We start from the raw sequence: 23,212 nt of genomic DNA, 5'->3' as shown, positions 1-23,212 counted from the left end.
CCAAATCAAAAAAATAAAAGAAAAAGCAAGGGGGAGGAGAAGACAAATCAAACATTTTAAAGGGAAAAAAAAGACACTTGAAGAAGATTTAAACTACAAAAAGAACAACAGCATCGTAAAAGTAGTTCATACCAGATTCCTGTGCCATATGTTCCTTTTAAATAAATAAAATGTACAAATATATACAGTATAGACAGTGCTGGGTAGTAACTGATTACATGTAATCTGGATTAGGTAATATACGTTTTTATGGATTACATATTATCCACATGTCTTTACTGCCACGTTTGATTAATTTAATGTGTCCTTGTTTGAGTGCCAATGCACACAATATGATTTTATACGGGAAAGAGCACTTCAAATGTCTTTTTATGAGCTCATGAACATAATAAGGGAATAAGGGTGTGTAAGTGATGACAATATCTGCATCAACCAATCCGTTTAAGGACAGTGTGTTTACCTGAAGTGGGGTTGTACCCAGTTCATGGCCTCCTCGTCCTTGTGCAATCTTTGAGAGGTCATTCACCAGCCTCTCGAAAATATTAGCAGCATTCAGGTCACAATCATAATTAACATAGATATCTACCACACTCTGCGCATCTGTGAGAGTAGAAATAACATAGAATAACTTGTAGAAACACTCTCTTATATATATTTGAAAGTGAGATGGTAAAGGAAAACTTTCATACCAGCACATATTCTAGTGAGGGTTTGAATGACCATCCACTTGTGGTCATACGAGCTTGTGGACGTTTCCAGAATATAAAGAAAAATCTCTTTGAAAAACACCTGAGGAGAGAAAAACTTTAATTGTCAATTTTTTTTTTTTTTTACCTCATTCAAATTCATAACCAACAAAACAATAATGATTTTTCAACAATATATGGGGTTGCCAAGATACACAATACTACACAATAAATCATAACACACTCATCTGGTATGAGACACACACACACACACAAAGAGACAGGCTGAGGCAGAATGACAAGCTTTCATCTTAAACCACAGCTTAAATAAATCCACTCTGTCAGCTAGATGCTCCACAGACTGACGCCATCAGAGCAAGATGCGCAAACACATCGCGATTCGGGGGAAACTGAGTTCAGGCACCTCGATTTGCATCTTGAGATGTGTCTTGAAGTTAGACAGGAGGGTGAGGAAGATGGACAGCGACAGGTCGAACACCTCAGGGACAGACGAGACGCCGTTTTTAGACAGCGCTACGCACAGGTACTGCTTGATGGCGTTGATGAACATCTCGTTGGTTTTGAAGATGGGCCCAGCGTTCTGCAGGATGGACAGGAGAAGCTGCAGCGAGAGGACCTTGGACCGCAGCTCATGGGATCTGGAGGAAGTTGAGGAATCTTAGGTGAATAAAACAATATATTTAATACTCATTCCATATAAAATACCCATGCCAAGGCCAAATTAAACTCAGTAAAGAAGAATCAGTTAACTTTTCCCTTAATGGTGTGAAAACTGACATGGCCAAAGAAGACATACATATATATATATATATATATGTACATAGAATGTATGTATATATATGTATGTAGAAAAAATCTGAAAACTGAAAAATAAAAGCTAAATGTAAAAAAAATCTAATTCAATAATAGCATATACATAATATTAAAATAACACTGGATGATGGTTTTCTGCTGATGCAACAAATGCAACAACTACACACTTTAATTAAAATATCTCATCTAAATTAATTCAATTATTAAGTATTAAATTCAATATTAATATAATAATTCTCAAAACTTTGCAGCAACAGAATCCAAAGGCATTTTACAGAAACAGCTCCCAAACCTGTATTAACTGTAATTTTCTGGACGGTTGTCAGGGCACTTCATGTGCTGTAGACAGTTGCTAAGTGGCTTCTTAAAGATCCTTCAATGAAAGTCCATTTTATTGTCTTCTAATTCAATCATTAAAAAAAAGTAATTAAAAAAATTCAACAAAAAAAAACAACCTCTCCTCAGCAAACTCCATGATCTGAGGCATCATTCATGTCCCTAACCTCCATCTATGATTAGTGCCTTAGTACGCACCACTGATAAATACAGTCCTGCTGTAAATCAAGAGAGGTCAACAGGTCTCAGTCCATTTGACAAAGAGTGATCAATAACACTGAAACAAGCTTCCTGCCTCACTGCCTCTCAAGACACACCAGAATGAATGTCTCTCTTTCTCTTCAAATGACAGGGAAGGAACATCTCTCTTGCCCTCTGACAGCCTTATTCACCTGTTATGAGACAGCAGCTGATAAAACCACAGACAATTCTACTCTGTGCAATGCAGACTGATGCCTTCAACACTCTCGATCCAAAATATCTACAACCACAGATCTCAGATTAGGATATAACCACATCAAACTCAATCGGATTAAGACTGGAGAATATTAGTGTTATTTTTGGCACGACATTTGTCACAACAAATGAACAATTCATATTGTATACAGTCAGATGTTTGTTTGTTTTAGAAAGATGAGCTTACTTCGGATCAGGGGGACCATCTGAAAGGGGCTTCATGGAGAGCTTGCAGAGTGAACGGAATACCAAGAATGCATCCTTCTGGAGAATGTGGGAAAACTTTGCACCTGGTGCTGGACCAGTGGTAGCTACCGATTCCTGTGGGAGAAATGCTCATTTTAGAATCTTACAGTAGACAAATTTAACTGCCAGGAATATGAATCATCATCTATAGCACATAACATGCATCAACCATAAAAAAAACGAACAAGCCATAAAATTGGCGTTAGGGTCCATTAAGCATATACAACTGCCCCCAAAAAATATTTGGACACTTATGACACTTAAATTAATATATGAAAATTTAATAATAGGATTTCTGCAGAGTTTTTAAAATCCAATTTAAGAACTTTACTACCAACACAAATAAAATGAATCCTGTATGTTCATACAGAACAAACCCATTCCATCTTAAAATAAAACATGTATTTCAGATTATTTTATTTTATTAAACTGGCACACACTGACAAATCTTCTGGGCTGATTATAACATGCATGTTAATGAAATGTGTGTAGGTATGAAAATATCCTCCAAAATTTCATCGCTCGTGGCCAGTGCACTCTTAAACAGTTATGAGCAGCAGGCTCTGTCCTGTGTGTGAAATTTTTTATTTTTGTTATCACTTTGGCCATTTGACTTCTAGCAGTATCCAGTGTTTCCTATACATTGAGTTATTTGTGACGGCTTGTCACTATATCAAAACTGACTGCAACAAATAGATTTCCCAAAAGGCTTATACTTTGTTGAATAAAACAAGCACTACACGTCTGCTCCAACAGCACCTCCTGCTGGCAGAGACTTAATTTGCAGTCTGTGGGAAACACTGGTGACTGTCAGTAAATATTATCAAAAAGCATGCTTCAAAACTGTTTTGAGACATGCATTGTTATTCCAAATTGGGCTACTACTACTATTACTATTTTGTACCCTGCAATAATAATTCGCTCAAACTCGCTTTTATAATATGAATGGGAAATAGGGCTGCACGATGTGTCCTTTAAGCATCTATATCGCGATGTACGAATCCATGGAAGTCACATCGCAGGATGTGCGATGTAGGCTGTCGTAGTTGATCTGTTATTCATTAACTGTACGGGCCAGCTACTCCCCGGCCCTTGACGAATGTGATTCGCGGATTAATTGCACAGCTTAACCATCATAGAGTGAAAGTTTTTCATTGACAGGACTGAAAAATACATGCAAGTTTAACAGGGCAGAGAGAGAGAGCACGTGAGAGAGACAGAGAGAGAGAGCGCGCATGAGAGAGAGACAGAGAGAGAGAGAGCGCGCGCTGTCTTCAAACAACACGAGCGCTGTCTTCAAACAACACAAGCGCTGTCTTCAAACAACACGAGCGCTGTCTTCAAACAACACGAGCACTGTCTTGCTCTCTCTCCCTCGCGCATATTAATCAATTGACACGATGTGCTTACCCCATTTTTGTTTGTAAGAAAAATATCGCAATATATATCGCAGAAAAATAAAATATCGCAATGTCATTTTTTCCCAATATCGTGCAGCCCTAATGGAAAACGAAATAAAATCGGCCAAAAAAATTGGCATCATACAGTATATCAGCCATCGGCTCCTTGATCTCTAAATATCGGCATCGGTCGACCTAAAAAAAATGGGTAAATGCAAATTTTAAATATTCGGGACTTATGTTTTATTCAACATATACCTAAGTATTGAAATTGGTTTATGCAATTAAATATCAATACAATATTAATCAGATGTCAATCGATATTGGATTTTGCTGGTATGATAATATTGTGTTTAAAGAAAGACAATAACAAGATTGTGACAATATTATACTGAATGTGTTAAATCAGCGGTTCTCAACTGGTTTGTCCATGGGACCCACATTTTCCGATGGTCATCAAGCCGCATCCTATTTTTTCATAAATTTATGTAAAATCCTTCCCAGCTAACACACGCAGTACCAGTTAAGTGATTTATTGGTACTTTACATTTATTTCACACGTTGCATACTCATAGTTTCTTTTGCGCTTTAGTTAAGTCATAAACAGCTTGCACCGCCGCATTGCACGTGCAATTGAAGAGTGCATGCTACAAGCACAGTATAATGTCTGACAGGACATGATAGTTTGTTTTTCTGAGGTGAGAGACTTTTCTTTTTCGTAACAAGTTAAGTAAATACAGCAGAATAATGAAACTGACATTAAGCCTGACAAAATCTCATCCGATCACAGATATTGAATCAGGACAGTGCGTTTTTCTCAGGCAAGCTTTACGTAAAATGTGTCTAACAGAAGTGTCAACAGTTTTCACGTTACGTCATGTCTTTCAAAATAAAAGTCTCGCATCAGAAAAACATTTTAGAATTACGTTTTTGTTGTTGCTGATGATGTTTCTTTTACTGTACACTCCGCGACCCATTCAGAACGGTCTTGCGACCCACTTTTTCGTTGCGACCCACCAGTTGAGAAACACTGTGTTAAATAATTTTCTTATTCTTTCCTTCTTGTGTTGGGGTGACCTAAAGAGAAGATACAATTGTGTTGAATTAAAGGCCAGATACAGTTTACTGTGTAAGCAAAGAAACAGGAAAAAAGAAAGAAGAAGATTTAAAGTATAACGTAGGGCTTTAAACATTTAAAAAAAAAAAAAAAAAACTGGGACTCTTTATTTCTAAGAGTCCATGCTTTACTACTTCTAGCTGCTCATTCAAAAAGATGAGGGAGAACTGCTTTTTTACAAAACATTTCACAAGAAGCAGTTTGTTATTATAGCAAAACACTTGAGAGAAATGAGGGTATCATGGTTTGTGACATCGCAAACAAGCCCTAAAATTTAATTTTGAAGAATTCAACTGTTAAATCAATGAAGTCAGTTCTGGATAAACAATCCTGTCAAAACAATTACACGTGTAAACAAGGAGCCGTTTTACTTGTTTTCCCCATTCATAGCAGAAGTGGAAGCCGGTACCTGAGTGTCATTGGAGGAGACAGACAGCCTGTCGTCGGGTAGGGACGGAGTGAAGCTCGCAGAGATGGGCGTGCCAGGGATGCTGTTGGCGTGAACATTTTCGTTGTCGCTGCCCAACCCTCCCTCCTCTTCCAGAGAGTTTGGAATGCCCTCAGCTGGCTCAGCCTCGCCCTCACGGCTTTCCTTAACATCTGAACACAGAAAAACAGCCTTCAGGCTAGGTCCTGGTTTAAAGTGTATCACTATCAACATCAAACCACCACTAGAGCAGTCATTTAATAACATAAGATTTGCTTCCTTAAAGGGACAGTTCACCAAAAAACTTCAGAATTATTTCTGAAGGACCATGTCACACTAAAGACTCGGGTAATGGTTGCTGAATCACAGGAATAAATAATATTTTAAAATATATTAAAATAGAAAACTATGGAAGCCTGCTTCCGTCACTGAATAAATAATAAAAAAAGGTAATTGCAACTTTTGGTCTGACAATTCTGACTTCTTTCTCGCAATTCTGACTTCTTTCTCAAAATGTGAATTCTTAGAAATGAATTTTCCTTAGAACCGCATGATTCAAACTAGCAAGTGTGAGATATAAAATCAGAATGCTATAAACTCACAATTGTGAGATAAAAATCTTTTTTTAGTTTACATCTAACAATTCTGACTTTTCTCGCAATTGCGAAGTTCATATTTTGCAGCTCTGACTTTTTCCTTGCAATTCTGACTTTTTCCACTATTCTTATATTCAATATTTATAACTAAAAAAAGACTTGGAAGTTTATATCTCACAATTCTTATTTCGCAAATTGGTGTAATAAAGTTTATATATTGCCATTTTTAATTTATAACTCACATTTGCAAGTAAACTTGCAAAAAACGCAATTACCATACCTATTACATACACATAAATAAAAAAAAAAAATTTTTTTGGGGGGGCTGATGAATATAACTCACCTCCAGCAATTGTGTTCACGACTTCTTGCAAAATGCTCTGTACAATCTCCTGCGCCTTCTCTTCGTAGTTTTCTTCTTCCTCGGTTGCTTCTTTGTCATGCTCTGCCGCACCTAAAAAGACAGAGAACTATGTTAAAGCATCTAATTCTGTCTAGTCAGTCATTCATTGTGTGATAGGAGGATTTTCCCTCCAAGCACGCTCTGTAGTCACATTTAATCCACGTTATCATTTTCCCAATTTAACTTTAATAAGTGTTATTAAGAGGGGACTCCATACTGCCTGTAACTGGGTGATGTTCTGATGGAAAGCGGTGCAATTAAACTTATGTAAGACTCAGAGACACTGACACAGTTTTCCAATAATGTCATCAGAACATTAGAACACATCATTAAAAGATGTCTCATCTGTTCTGATGTCAAGCCTGAATACACGATTGATTAACTAATAATGACTAGGAATCAGAAATGCTTGTGTGTGTCTAGCAGTGTTGGGAGGAGGAGGTTAACCAACTAAAATTAGTGATTTTATTAACTTAAAGGGATATTTCACCCAAAGATGAATATTCTGTCATTGTTAACTCACCCTCATGTAATCTCAAACCAATAAGACTTTTGTTAATCTTCAAAACACAACGTAAGATATTTGTAACAAGGTTTCTGTCTCTCTATTGAAAATCCAAGTAAGCAAAATGTAGAAAATCCAACAAGGTCGCAAAGGCATCATAAACCAAATCCATATAAATCTAGTAGTTTAATTCTCATCTTGTACAAATATGTGATCACTTAATATGATGAACTGATTTAATTTAGGCTTTTATTTACCTATAAACACATAAAACATTACATTAAATCTGTATAAATCATAGTATAAAGTTATTACATCTCTGTATAAAACTTGGATTAAGTCACTCAATTTATATGGATTCATTTGGACCTTTTTGGATCTTCTACATTTTGTTTACCTGGATTCTTCAACGGAGGGACAGAAACCTCTAAGATTTTAATATAAATATCTTAATTTGTGGTTCAAAGATTAACCAATATCTTATTGGGTTAAAAATGACATGAGAGTGAGTAAATAATGACAAAAATGATTTTCATGTTATCTTTAAAATTGTAAAAAAAAAAAAAAAAAAATTAAATTAAATTAAATTAATGCATTTAGCAAACGCTTTTATCCAAAGCGACTTACAGTGCATTCAGGCTATCAATTTTAACATATCATTTAACATATTAATTGCAATGCTCTACCAATTGAGCTACAGGAACACTACAATTAATTTTATAGTATAATTTAATGCCATGTGAGCACCAAAGATGATTTTAATGATCTTATTATTTTATAAAGAATAAATCTTTAAACAGAAAATACAAATCTTTGTGAATACATCCTAAATACACCTTATACTTTACATTTTCAGTCTGGTGAACTGAGGCAATAACGAAAAGCACTCTCCTAGAATATTCCACTGGTGTCTAGAGTCATTTAGAGAAATTAGCATAACCATTTACATAAACATGGAGCCCTAAAGCTAAATTAATCTCTGCATGTTTGCGCGCTTCTCTTTACTTTGCGCAGCAGCAGTAGCCTGGTCTGCCTCGGTTTGCTCATTCTCCGCAGGGCAGAAGTCCGTGCCGTTCTCTGGTTCGGGACTCTCGTACAGTGGGGATCCCTGCTCGACCTTGCTGCCCTGGTTTCCCGGTCCACCGTTGGCCTCCGAGGGCAGGCTTTTGCCGGGGGTGTCAGTGTGCCGCTGTCCAGGAGACTCTGGTTCTTGCTGGCTGACTGGAGAATGCTGCCTGTGCCTTTCTCTCTCCATCTGCTTGGCTTCCTGCAGCTGGAACACACATACACACAAAGTCAATTCATTTTAAACATGTATCAGGGTTAGTTTACACACTCATGTTCCCTCCGGGGCAGCCGGGAGCCCAAAGCCAAGCTGATGTACATCCATTTCTCTGAACGGGAGGCAAATGATTATGTTTAGGAATACAGACGGTTCCCGTTCTTTGAAACAAAAAGCAACACAAGACCAGGATCTTATAGCATCTTACTGTATATGAAGACAATGTCTGTGCTCATAGAGACAGATGGTGGTTAGACTACGTGCACCTAGAATGACATTCCGGTCTATACACATGCTTACATTGGTGTGTTTTTTTAAGCAGGATAAGTGTATGACTCTTAAAGGGGTGGTTTACTCGAAAACAAAAATTCTGTCATCATTTACTCATTCCCATGAAGTTTTCAACCTTTTTGACATGTTTCTTCTGTGGAACAACAGAAAAGATACTGTATACACAAGGAAAGTCAATCCAAAATCGTTTATGATCTGCATGTTTTGTTTCAAGACAACAAATATGTCAAAAATCACACTTGGTTCAAATGGTCTAAATATGACATCACGGGAAAAAAAATAAATAAATTGGGCGTGGCAACTGATAAAAGAAAAATATGGCTGTAAATGAGAAAATATCAAATAAATAAAAAGCTCTGATACAACACCAGCATCTCATACTTAGTAAATCAAAACTAATAAAAGTAAACCAATACCTTGGGAGATACAACTGATTAAGCTAGGTTTGTTAATAGATTTAATAATTCAATATATACAATTTGCAATTAACATAATATCATTTTATATATTTAAAATTATAGTTATAATTTATGAAATAAATAAATTAAATAATAAATAAATTTGGTACAACACCTTAAATGTAAATAACATTAAGTCCTACCAACTCATACAATGAAACTATGGATTCAATCATTCAAAACTATGGATTGAATCATTCAATTTAAATATTTAACATTTACAAATATTTTTAATGAATTATACATTATATTTGTAATCCGTAAGATAAAAACAAAAATAAAACAAATATAAAAAATCCATCTCAACAGAGTAAATTCTCCCAGATACTTTTGTTAAACATACCGACTAGATTTGATTTATAAATTAAATAAATAAAACAATTCTATTTGTAACATATAGGGAAACATTAAACAACCTTATTTAGCAATCAGACTGGTGAATACACTGCCTTTATCTATTACCCATTTAATGTAACGGGTTTATTATTAAAGTATGATGGACAAAGACGTCCATTCTGTAGAGCTTTCGACTGAATTCAGGTGGTCTAATATGGCCTGGTCCGTGTGGTCAAAACCAGTGTTAATTTTGACACGAAATTTTAATTTAGTTTTAGTCTTAGTCTTTTGACTATAATTCTTTTTAGTTTTAGTCAAGTTTTAGTCATCTGATTTGTTTTAATTTTAGTCTTATTTTAGTCGACTAAAATTGCTTGGTATTTTAGTCGACTAAAATAAGACTAAAATCAATAACAGATTTACTAGACAATTTTTTTACAGCTGGTATAGGAAACAAACTTAACCAAAATATATAAAAGACAAATTCAACTTTATTTCAACACAACTGTGTCTTTATTTCGATTCAAAAGCTTTTATGCAGCAACAAACACTGTCATGATAATGTAAACAATAACTAGCTGCCAATTGACCATCAATAAAAGAAAAATAAAGTTAGGTCCAGGACCTTAAAGCTTACAGCTGAGCTGAACAATAAGTGCATACATTTAAAGTAAATATTTAATAAGTTGGGTGGATAAAAAAAGTAATAAGATTTTATAAGGTATTCATTTGTCTAGCAATATTGTATGTTTTAAATACTACAATATTGCTAGATTAGTATGTATAATGATAGGATGTGAACATTCATGTTTCACATGACTAATATAGAAATATTTGTGATATTGTCAACAAGTAGAACATTATAAAATATACTAAACATTAGTATTAATCAAATGTATGTATCATAATATTACGTATTAGTGTTGTGCTCTCATCTAACTTGAAGAAGGGGCTATTTTACAGTACTTTTCAGTTCGAAATATTTAATGCTACAACATCTACACTGCAGTCTTCCAATTTTGCTTAGCTCAATAAACAAAAGAACATCGTTGTGAAATTACATTTGAGAAAATGTCCAGGTGGCTCGTCTGTTAATGTCTTTTCAAATTGGTTGTGTTCTTGCCACGAATGAGCGCTCCGCGTGCTTTACACTTCGTTTTGTTTTGTTCGTCGTCAAACGTGAAGTGAGCTGTGGACATTTTGTCGCTCTTTTAGACATCACCTCTAAAATGCCGACTTCCCGGGAGCTCATTTAAAAACTGAAAACCTTTGCTTCACGTCTCAATAAGTCAGGCTCGGATTGGTTCTCTTCTCTCATGCAGTCTCGCCTGTTCCGTTTTGCCGGTTCTTTTGTTCATTCCTCTGCATCTCTTCCGTCTGCTGATTTGATTTTCGTCACAGTCTATTTTCGTCTCGTCCTTTATTCGTTGACGATAATGTCAATCAATTTAGTCATAGTTTTAGTCTCCATCAGTGCCTTCTTTTTTAGTTTTCGTTTCGTTTTCGTCCGCAAAAATATATTCGTGACGAAAATAATGACGAAAATATTTAGTCAACGAAATTAACACTGGTCAAAACAGACACAAATCTTCATTATTGTACAGCTGATTAGTTATGCATGGTGTGTCTGGCCGCGTCAGAATGTGTCATGCTCTGCCCGGACTTCTAAAACTGCATGACAGTGTGTTTTGCTTGTGCCAAAACTGCAAATGGCATCCTTTTGATTAATGCAGCAACTGTGAAACATCTAAACTGCACCTCACGGTCCTCATCCACATGCAGCTACCTAAACCACAAAGGTACAGACACATGGTGTTTGCTCCTGGTTTCAACATCCATCTCGGATGATCGGAACCCAAATGACAACACTGAATGAGATCGTAAACAAGGTCCATGATGTTTTTTGATCTGATCCCTCAGTGCAAAACGTGTCCTGAACAACAATACCCATCTGGAACATCAAAACTCAGATCCGATGACTGCTTATTATTTCAGAAAATAGTTGTGGAATTCTCCATGGAGCATTAAAATGCATGTATTAAAATGTTTCTTTTAAAATATTTGTAAATAATAATAAACATTGTATTATTTTATGATGAATGACTGTGCATATAAATACAAATAATTACATATTTTATTTTATTCATACGGTGAAAAAAATGGGGGAAACCTTGATTATTTTAAATCGATTTGTATATTTACATTGCATTTACATACAGATTTAACATTCTGAAAATACAACAAATATTTGATCAAATGTTGGTTGCTCTGTTCAGCTTTCTAATATTTTATTTCCAATACATGCTGTTCTCTCGAGCCTTTTCAGGAAGAATTCTTGAAAAAAAATTATGATTTTCGCTATAATATTAAGTGGCACAACAATAATAACAATAAAATTGTTAATATTATTTCATTTTAAAATGTATTAATGCTTTATTTATTTATGTATGTCATTATTTTTGATAAAAATATGAAATTTTTAAATCATACTGATATTGTTAAAGGCTAAACAATATCTTAAATATAATTCCAAGTCGAATAGAGCAACAAATGGAGGCATAAATCAAATGGCGTTACTACCAGGTGTCAACAGCTGTTTTCACTGACAATGTATGTCCAAAGCACCTGAGACAGATGTTACTACCAGGTGTAAACGTGGCCTTACAAATGAGAGAGAGCTGCTGGAATCACACTCTTCCACAACACGTAAACATGGTAAGACAGATGAAAGGAAGTCATTTGTAATGGAGGCGATGACAGCAGGCAGAAAATGAAGGCAATGAAGCCAAGGCAAGCAGACAGGAGCGAGACGTCTGCGAGAGATCGGAGAGAGAGAGACAGAGTGCGCGAGTGATTGATGAAACTGATGCACACAAACCAGAGAAAACTTCAGATCAAGCACATTTCAAGGCAGTCCTGTCACTCTTTACCTGACGATCTCGCTTTCTTGATGCCAAAGACCAACTGATCTTGTGATTTGTAAGCTATGTTTTGAGGGGAAAGGAGGAGGAGAGTCATCAACCAAAAAGAAAGAAGAAATGTTAGATCAAGGTGTCGTTTCTCCATATTACCACAGGAGAAAGGTCAAATGCACTCACTGCTTGGTTCTCCATGCGGGCGAATATCACATTCAGCATCTGTGTGAGGGTGGCTTTGGCCGTGGTCTGGTTGATGAGGTTCTTACTGGCCAGATAGATGTTGTAGCACGTTCTCACGGCCTGGAGAACCGTACCTTCGTGGATCTCTATGTGCTGCGAGGTCACGGCTGTGAGCAAGGCCTGTCGGGACCGGTGTAAAAAAGAAACAAACACAAATGTAACCACAGAGGACATTAAGACACAACTGTAGCCACAAATCCTAGGAAAGTATTCGGACGATATGGAGGAGAGTTGTTATTTATTACTTTAGCTGTGGAAATCTTGGTAAAGTTCAAACAGATTAGGCTCGACAAGCGGCCGCATGAAAGAGGTCAGCATCTCTCAGGAGCCGTGCTTGTCCTGCTACTCCACATTCCACGAGGAGATTTGTAAAACAATAGCTCAGGCAAATGACGCGATGGAAATCGGAGCACTACAGGTTAGAGCAGTTCTACATAAACAACAAGAGAGAGCAACCTACATACTCAAACTGAAAAAAGACTGCTTTATTTTGCTCGTGGTTAATTCTGTCATTTTTGTATATTATTATTCGGTTTGTTTGTTTTTTGGACACTAGGTAGACAACTGGAAACTGTTGAAGACAAAGACTAAAGACTAAAATTAAATCAGCACTGAATTAATAGAACCTATTAAAAATTGCCAATGCATTTAAATAAATTAAAGATAATTAAACAGAATTTCCATTTAGCAGCTGAAAGATATATTTCAACCAGTTTTGCAAAAAAAAAAAAAAAAAAAAAAAAAAAAAAAAAATTATATATATATATATATATATATATATATATATATATATATAGAGAGAGAGAGAGAGAGAGAGAGAGAGAGAGAGAGAGAGAGAGATTACAGAAAATATTTCATGTTTTTTTTCCTAAAATATTTTGTTTTAAAACGTAGTAGAACAACAACTGATTGTTTAAGTTTGTTTATTTTGATGCATAATTTTAAAGTATAATGTCGCAATAAATTAGAATTTAATAATAATAATTATTATAGCATTTCATAGAATAAATGCTATTCAATTCTAAATGATGATGAGAAAGGGATTTTCAAATTATTAAAACAATGTCAAAACAAAGAAATTTGTCATGCAATTATTATTATTTAAAATCATTATTTAATTAGAGATATATTTCTGGTCTACTTTCTTTTATGTAGTTTAATACTGCAATACTGAAGATCCTGTATAAACATCACCCAAATAACCTACCCTGAGCATTTCTGAATTGAATCAAACCAAAACATGGCATTATTTGCTCTGCATTTTTATGCGCAATCTCATATAAAAATATTTGACCTTTATAATTTGCAATAGGACGCCTTCATCCGTCTGCGGTCCTTGGAAACAGCCACATATAGTCTCTATGATCCTGTCTATGAGCTTTTTTCCAGGGGTGGTGTTGTCTGGAGCGCTGCCCGTTAGGTGACCATATGCTATGAGTTTCTGAAAAATCAGAAACACAGCGCATGAAATGAGACATCCTCATCATAAAAAGCATCCTGACACAAGTGTGTTGTAGGGCACTGACCTGTAAACAGTCTAGAGAGGTGATGACGATGCGCGGACATTTGGACTGACAGGCCAACTCAAACGGCAGGAAGTACTTATCTGCTTCAATGAAGTTGGTCTTGGATTTGATAGGCGGCAAAGTACTGGAACTTGACTTGTTGTCCCCAGCCGGTGGGCTGCAAAACAAAATTATCCTGGATTATTCCTCTTTTTCTAGCCTTCCTTAGATTTTAGATCGCTTGTAAAAGCGGCGTGCATATTTTACTTTCACTTTCAAATTAGCAGCATTTCCCTGTAAAACAACTGTTCGTTTTTAGCTAGTTTTAGTTTTTTCCCTCTTTTTCTGCTTTCACTTTTAAATAGCTTGTAAAAGCCCTGTGCATTACTTTTAAAATTAGTGGCAATTCGGCGTCAACTGCTTTAATGCAATTCAACAAAATACAACGTCAAACTTACTTAGCCTAAAAATCTTAGCCTAAACAATTGTGATTGTTGTGTAAGTTTTCCGATTTTAATTAATTAGACATGCTTATTGATTTACCATTAAAATAGTCTAAAAAGATGGAAACAGAAAAAAACTGATTTTGGAAAAAATGAAATGGATTTCAAAGGGCCTTACATTAAATTACAGTGAAACACTGCATTTTCTTTATTTTTTTTATACACAAAAACCCTTTAGTTCTGCCAGGGGTGGAAAGCCCTTGAATCTTTTTATATATCCACACTGCAGTGGATGTGACCTAGACTGCCAACTCTCGCTTAATATCCAGCCACTGTATCAGCTCGAGATGAGCAACGGATCTGGAGTGGTGCCAGGCCAAGCCAAGACTGCTGTGTGTTAGCAAGGACGAGCTTTACGATTTCCTTCAGCAAGACGACTTGATGAGTGCAGTGGGACATGGGGAAGAGGTTGGGGGAGATAAAAAGAATGAAGTTGAGTGGAGAGAGAGAGAGAGAGAGAGAGAGAGAGAGAGAGAGAGAGAGAGAGAGAGAGAGAGAGAGAGAAAGTGATGATGAATAAAGTGGAGCACTAAATGGACGTGTTGCCAAAAGAGAAAGTGACAGAGAGCAAAGCCGTGGAAGAGAAAGATGCAGTCGCTATTCATATCACACAGTTTATGAGATATGATAGTATTGTGGTGAGGTATATTATGGACGATTATGGTTCTATTATGTCATTAAAACCCAAATAATGTTTCGCTTTGGGGAACAGGAGCTCACATGCTTTTTTTGTTAAGATTCCCATTATTCATTTATTACAAATCTCGGCTGTGTTAAATTTGAATTGGAAAAATGACTCACAACTGTTGTTAACTGCTCTGAATGAGTTTCTGATTCAATGAGTCTGATTCAAACTGCTAATTACAAACGCAAAGCTGTTTTGTGATTCTGATTCATTAAAAAAAATGATCATTTATTCACAATTCATTTTTATTCTAAATTTGCAGCTTATATTTTAGCACCTATCATCTATCCAGCTAATTGTCCACAAAAACAAACAGAGAGCACAAAAATGCTGTCTATTTCACGAGGGAACATGCTCTTGAAACCACTGTTCTTTATAGTTCTATAAATGATTCAAATGAATCATTTGGCAAATCTACCACTGAAGCCATCAGTCTGACATATGGACTGAATCGGTCAAAGTATTGTAATGTGTCCCAAATTGCGAGCTTGCCCAATAATGTTTGGAGTGATTCACTGACTGAATGAGTTTGAAACAAACAAGACTGCTTTGTAAATCTTTCTGATTGACTCAGTAAGAAGAACCAAGGTCAAGCTGAATCATGGTCACTGGGCAAACAAAAAGTCAAAACAAAAGCCACTGAATGATTCACTGACTGACTGCTAACTCACAAACAAGGCTATTTTGCAAATCTTTCAGACTGAAAATATCAATAGTCATTTATTCGCAATTCATATTTACTAGAATTCACATTTTCATGTATATCATCCCTTCAAGTTAATTGTATGCAAATATGAACAGCCAACACAAGCCTCATTTTAAGGAACTATTTTTAAAAGGATAATTTATTCACAGTTCCTATTTATGAAAAGACTGCAGCTCATATTTTAGTAAGTACGATCCATCCTGCTAACTGCATGCAAAAGCAAACAGATAGCACAAAAAAAAACAAAGTTGCAAACTTGCTCTTAATCAAATGAACCATTTGCCGAATCTTAACACAGAAAACAAAATACTGTAGGAAAAACAGTCCCAAATCTCTACATTACTCAAAAGTACACACTTTTCCCATTGGTAGATGTCTACTAACTGATATGCAGCCGTGTTGTGTTGCTGTGGCTCTGAGTTAGCTGGCTGAGTCAGCGGGAGGCTTCTACAGTCTAATACACCTCTTCCCATTGGCTCGGATCTCTACCCCTCCTCTCCTCTCTTCACTTCTCTTTCATTCAATCTCATTAATCGGTCTATGGAGGGATTAGCCAGCTCATATTTTTAATTGACATAAATTGAGCTGTAGCCAGGCTACGAGGGAAAATACTAGAGCTCCGCCGGGCTCAGAGATTACCTCACACACATCTCTCATTTAGCCTGAACTTTCACTGTTTCTCTCTCTGCGCTCACCAAATCAAACCCTCCAGAGTAGAGTTAAACCAAGTCGCTAATCAGGCAGAGCTCAAATAGCGCCATAGGCATCGTACAACAATGAGACATCTGAGGAAAAGAATCATCTAGTGCCGTTTTAAAAGATTCAATACAAGTTAAGATCTATGGAGAGCATTTGTGGCTACCCAGAAAATATATTCAAATGTTCTTAAATTTGTAAAAACCGTAATGCATTTACAAAAGGAAGACTGAGGCAAGAGAAAAAGCTGAATTTTCCAGCTCGTACTTCTGTGTATATCATCTATATTTTACGTGGCTTTGCATGGTTATGTGTTGAAATTTGTGTAGCTTTGCTTATATGTTAACAGGTACAAGTCTATTAGTGTTTATTGTAATGTTACATAGACATCTCCGCTATAAATGTGTGCAGAGTGAGTGTGCTGAAAGCGAGAATCACTAGGTGTGTTTACATGGACACTTTTTGCTTCCATCGGAATGAATTCATTCTGATTGACGAATCCGAACGTAGTGTTTACATGAACGGTAAATAAAGTGATCGGGTTGACGTGGGCGTATACATGTCACAAGCTTCTGATTGGATTTACTCTTTTGACATGCGCACACTGCATGAATATACGGTTTCCCGCTGCTGTTTTAAAAAGCACACGTTATATTTATCTACTTCGGGTCCTAATTAGGCGACGACCAGCACATGAACTGTTGTGCTGCTTAACTTTACTTTAGCAAAAAAAAAAAAAAAAAAAATGTAGTAAAAGTCTTAAACGAGGACTGGTGGGACTTTATAATGACAGGACACTTATTTATGACACTTCGTTCACCTAGTTCCATGCGTCATACATCATTACGCTATTTCTACGTCACTGCGTATGCGCAGTACTTTCCAGTTTCGGTTTTCAATCCGAACAAGTGTTTACATGTTCTCTCGCTCGGATTACAAAAGGGATAAACCACCCCTTACCATCCGATCGAAATTTTAGTCGGATCAAGCCAATTCAATACAATTGACGTGTTTACATGTGACATTTTTATTCTGATTGTGCTTCTAGTCCTATTATGATCGGATTAGAAGGGTCCATGTAAACGCAGCTACTGATACCAATACTACCGATCTGTCTCAATTAAATAGTTTTTCCCCCCAATATTTGACCATAGATATCAATTTTAATATTTATTAGACTTTTAAAAAATAACAACTTCTAATTTAAGTGAACTTAAAACAATCTTCACATAAACCATTATAATAAATGTTATAATGGCATTATTTTAATGACAAATGTCGAGAGCGCATTATTGTGCATCCACTCGAACGAGGATTTCCTTTGCTTTCACACAATACCGGACGCTCTAACTGTCTCCTGTGCACTCACAAATCTCTCTGGGCTCATGCGCTAGATATGAATTGTTTTCAAACCTGAATTAAACGTTGTCAAAAGATATCCACCAATCAGATTTCAAAGATGGATCTGTAATTTCTTTACAATTTAATACTTCTTAGTCATAATAATCAAATATTATAAATCAGTCGGGCGCTTGGATGATTTGGAAATAACCTAGTTTATCTAAATACAAACAAAAAAGCATATAAAGTTATTGTGGTCATAATATAATAATAATAATAATATATTTATTTTGTATAGCGCCTTTAAAAGTAGCTTTCTCAAAGCACTTTACATGCAAGCATAACAGCAAATGAATAAACGCAATGTAAGTACAAGAAAATAAACGCATAAAATCAAGTTCATGTAAAAGCAATCCTAAAATAAAATGTTTTAAGAAGAGATTTAAAAGTCACTAATGAATTTCCTTCCCTGATGTCGGCCGGGAGAGAATTCCAGAGCTTAGGAGCATAGACAGAGAATGCTCGGTCACTCCACGTATGAAGCCGTGTCTTCGGAACAACCAATAGACCACTCTGAGAGGAGCGCAGATTGCGACGTGGTGTGTAGGGGATTAATAAATCAGTCAAATACTCAGGTGCCAGATTGTGTAGAGATTTATAGGCCAACATAAGGATTTTAAAATCAATACGGTACCTAACAGGTAGCCAGTGCAGGGACTCCAAGACTGGAGTTATATGCTCCCTGGTCTTGACCCCAGATAGTACTCTAGCAGCTGAATTTTGAAGATATTGCAATTTATCCAGTGATGATTTAGATACCCCATCTAGAAGACCATTGCAGTAGTCAATGCGCAAAAAGACAAAAGAGTTAATCAACTTCTCAGCTACCGAAAAGGATAACATAGGTGGTAGCCGGGCTATATTTCTGAGGTGATAAAACGATGTCTTAACTGTTTTCTGGACAAAAGGCTCAAATGACAGTGTGGCGTCAAATATGACACCCAAATTCTTTAATTTGGACTTAAACTCCAGTGCAAAGCCATCAACAGACAGAGTAGGAGACCCAACCTTTCGCAGTTGATGTGGAGATCCAAGGAGCATGACTTCTGTTTTTGAGCCGTTTAGAGAAAGAAAATTATTGGACATCCAAATCTTTATCTCAGCAATACAGTTAGAAAGATGCCCGATGTTCACTTGCTGACCCGGTCTAGTATGGATAAAAATCTGTGTATCATCAGCATAAAAGTGATAGTTAAGGTTGAGGGATTGTAGTAATTGAACAAGTGGAAGGATGTACATACTAAAGAGTAGAGGACCCAAGACTGAACCTTGTGGAACACCGGTATGAACAGAACCAACCTTGGACCTATAACCACCCATAAAAACAAATTGACTACGGTCAGTGAAATAGGACTTGAACCAGTCAAGAACAGTCTCTGACAAGCCAAATACATGTTAGAGGCGATTAAGTAGTAGGGCATGGTCAATAGTGTCGTAGGCTGAACTGAGATCCAAGAGAATGAGAATGGACGTGGAGCCGGATTCGGAGGCAATTAGTAAGTTATTAGCGACTTTCACCGATGCAGTCGGTGTGGCTCAAATAGTTTATTTTCAATTAAGTGTTTGTTTAATTGAGCTGCAACCACACCCTCCAAGATTTTAGACAGAAATTATAGATTTGAGATTGGGCGATAATTTGACAGATTTTTCACATCAGAGTTTTGCTTTTTTAAAACGGGAGTAACCGCAGCAGTTTTAAGTGCTGCTGGCACCTCCCCAGTTGACAAAGAGTCATTTATTATAGCAAGAACTTAGGGACATAAAGGACCAAAACAGGATTTAAACAGGCTACCAGGCATGGGATCAAGTATGCAAGTGGTAGCTTTCATACCAGAAACCTGGTTGCAGAGCATTTCAGGTTGTAATAAAGTAAATTTGGATATAGGAATGCCAGAGAACCTAGGAGTATTAACTGGTAGATCTGCAGACCTCAAGGAATGGATATTTGTGCGAATATTGTAAATTTTTTCACTGAAAGATTTGAGAAACTCATTACACAGCCCGTCAGATAAAGTCATAGAACTGACACCATCTGCTTTAAGCAGACTGTTAATTGTATGAAATAGCTTCCTGGGATTGCTTTGATTATTATCAATAATGTTTGAGAAATAGGCAGATCTTGCAGTTTCAATGGCTACTCTGTAGTTTGACAAGCAATCTTTCCATGCCTGGTGGAACACATTTAAACCAGAGTGACGCCATTTTCGCTCTAATTTCCGACACACAGCCTTCTGTATATGCAAGTCACCATTATTCCAGGGGGCTGACTGTGCAAATGAAACATTACGTGTTTTTACGGGTGCAAAGATGTCTTCTGCTCCTCTTGAGGATAAAATTTTAGCATTCAATAATGTCCTTACAGCCAACTTGGACATGTCAACTAAAGAAGAGACAATCGAGTTTGCAAAGGTAGCATGATCAATTGATTGCCATTTACGGAAAGAAATAGTTCGTGAAGTCTCTCTACTAGACTGAAATGTCTCAATATTAAAAAAGATAGCTAGATGATCAGAAAATCCAGCATCCACAACAGAGAGATTAGAAAGAGATGAGTCATTTGCAATAATTAAATCTAACATGTGTCCTTTACAGTGAGTGGGGACATTAACAAACTGAGAAAAATTAAAACAGTCCAAGAGTGATAGAAAATCCTTGGCCAAGAGACAGGCTTTCTGATCTACATGCAAGTTAAAATCACCCAGAATCAAAATTCTCTTAAATCTGACAGACAATATAGAAAGAAGATCAGCAAACTCAGACAGAAAGTCCTTATTCAGTTTAGGAGGTCGGTAGATAGTGACCATGGCAGAATGGAGAGCAGAGTGAGTATCCGACACATTTAAAACTTTTGAATGTCTTGTTTTAAAAGGAGGAACGGACACAGGGTGAATCTTGTATTGCAGTTTGTAAAGAACTATAATACCACCACCTCTACCTGTAGTTCGTGAAACGTCAATGAGTCCAAAGCCCGCTGGAGTCAAAGAAAACCATCGTCCTGTTTGTGCCATGTTTCTGTGATGAAAAACAAGTCCAGCTTATTGTCCATGATAAAATACGCCAGTAATAGAGCTTTGTTGTTCACAGAGCTTTGTTGTTAACGCGGCTTTTAAAGGGCTTATAGACGGCGCATCACAGAACTGCCGCTCATACGGCAGAGCAGAAAAGTTAGTAAGATCAACCCTGGAGGATGACAGTCTTGTAGTCCTTCGTCGGCAGTTCAAAACTGGGATGGAAGATGACGAGGAAGAGATGTAGCTTCGTCCTGTGCTCCGATGAATATACCGCTTGGGCCGCAGTAATCCAGCCCTGTCACAGCAGTCGTAGGTGTCCCCCGACAGATAGTAATTCCGCTTCAAGGATAAGAGCTGGCGAGAGGTGTACTGTAAGGCCATGTTCATTAAAGCCTCGTCTGCATCAGCTCCCAATAAGCCTATCTGTGAGTCCACAGAACCGATAGAAAGTAACCAGGCCAACACCAAGAAAAACAATTTCCCGGCAAACATGAAGAAAGCACGCTGCATCCCAGCGGAGAGAGAGAGAGAGGAGCGGCAGCCAGAACGCGCCAGCCAGAACGCGCCAGCGTACCCTACTCACCCGGATGCTAGGGGAGTGCTATATGTATTGTGTACATGGATTGATACACAATACTTAAGATACTTAATAAAGTTACAATTTGTAAGATATTTGCAGTAAAATTTCCAAAAACCACTAGGCTAGTGTTATATATTTTGTCCAGCTGATTACTAACAATATCTCTAATGTTTTCAACTACTTGTAAATTATGAGAAAATTCCCATTCTAAACAGTGACACGGGCAGTGCAGTCGCCTGTCAATGACGTTAGTTACCCTTTGTTACAGCCTTTACTGATGTAGAAACCACATGAGAACAGTGTCATGGACAAATGCGCAAGTAGTGTCTAGGGTCCGGCAAACCACTAGCTTGCTTCAAGCAGTTCCTTATTTACTTCTTGCACGTTTATGGTGGATTGTGTTACTTATTTATGGAACATAATTACTGTTTACCGTCTGCCGCTGGTTCCGTCTACAAGGACATCTCCCGTAAACGTAAGCGTACGGGCCAACCAAACGACCCCAAGAAGAGTTTGGGACAAGAGGAGAGTTAAGAGCTAGGATCAATATAGGTGTTCTAGAAGGAGAGAGCTTCGCGACAAACTTTAACTAGAAAGAGATGCTGATCTTGCTTGCGTTTTACTCCACAGGTGAGTTGTTTTGATTCGTATCTTTACAGAAAACGTATGTTATTATAACGATCAACAAGATTCGTATTATGGGGCATACACGGCAAACGCAGGGCATCACATCTCTAGACCCGCGCGAGGACGCGTCTGATCCATAGTCTGATCGCGTCTTTGCATCCGTTAAATCCATGATTTATATTTCCGTCTGATTGATGGCCGTCAGCGGTTGGGTAGAAGACAACAAATCCCATCATTCCAAGCTCCTTCTTAGCATCATCAAACCACGCGATTGTTATTGTTTTGGTAGTGCGCCCTCTCGTGGCAGGTCCTACAACCTGTACCTTTAAGTTTACTTAATTAGTTTACTGAACAAACATTTGAAACACTTACTCAATTTATGTTTCTATGACAATGTGTAGTTAAAGATTCAAAATCACAAAAAGTTTTGCTTTGATAAATGGTGTTTTCATAAAAAACTGGTACTAAAAATAAAACTATTGTTTGAAAGGAGTACTCCTTCACTTCAAAACAGAAATCACTAAACAACAAAGGGAAGAGACACCAAAAGACATAGATGTGAAAGCAAGACAGATGGGGTGAAACAGGTGAGCTGTGAATTAATGGATGTAGAGGGTGAATGAACGCTGTCCCTAGGAGGCGTCTGAGATGAAGGGCCTCAGAACGGGCTGCCTTGGCCCAGCCGAAAGCCCTGAGCAAAGTACATCTCATTCCTGTGTCCTAGTCACACAGCAAGGTCTCCAAGCACATTAACTACACAGGCTGTGAGGGGTGTTTCTCATCGGCACTGAACACACACTCACAAATCACAATGAGGGCAGGGCAGCAGCCAAAACATAAAGGGGCTGCGTGTGGTTACTCTCTGGAAAATGTCAGCGCTGCATTACAAGCATTGAAGCTGACAACAATAAATGGGGATTTTGAAATACATGTTCAATATCTCAACAGCTAAGGTGTGGCTTAAGAT

At 37.1% G+C, this 23,212-nt stretch overlaps 1 protein-coding gene across 1 annotated transcript; it reads right to left on the bottom strand.

The window, feature by feature from the left end:
* Window positions 1-246: 246 nt before the first annotated feature.
* Window positions 247-21,419, bottom strand: LOC128013068 (brefeldin A-inhibited guanine nucleotide-exchange protein 1-like). The gene is made up of 12 exons (XM_052595795.1): window positions 21,310-21,419; window positions 14,058-14,214; window positions 13,826-13,972; window positions 12,472-12,651; window positions 12,304-12,357; window positions 8,012-8,279; window positions 6,442-6,552; window positions 5,485-5,675; window positions 2,500-2,633; window positions 1,111-1,345; window positions 690-789; window positions 247-600 (listed from the first exon to the last, which is right to left on the bottom strand). The coding sequence occupies exons 1-12, from the start codon at window positions 21,417-21,419 to the stop codon at window positions 248-250; spliced, it is 2,040 nt and encodes a 679-aa protein (XP_052451755.1). The 3' UTR covers window position 247.
* Between the last annotated feature and the right edge of the window lie 1,793 nt (window positions 21,420-23,212).

Source organism: Carassius gibelio, chromosome B24 (assembly GCF_023724105.1).
Source record: "Carassius gibelio isolate Cgi1373 ecotype wild population from Czech Republic chromosome B24, carGib1.2-hapl.c, whole genome shotgun sequence".
NCBI classification, from domain to species: domain Eukaryota; kingdom Metazoa; phylum Chordata; class Actinopteri; order Cypriniformes; family Cyprinidae; genus Carassius; species Carassius gibelio.
The sequence above is the reverse complement of the archived record's forward strand: the minus strand, read 5'-3'. Positions and strand labels throughout refer to the sequence as shown.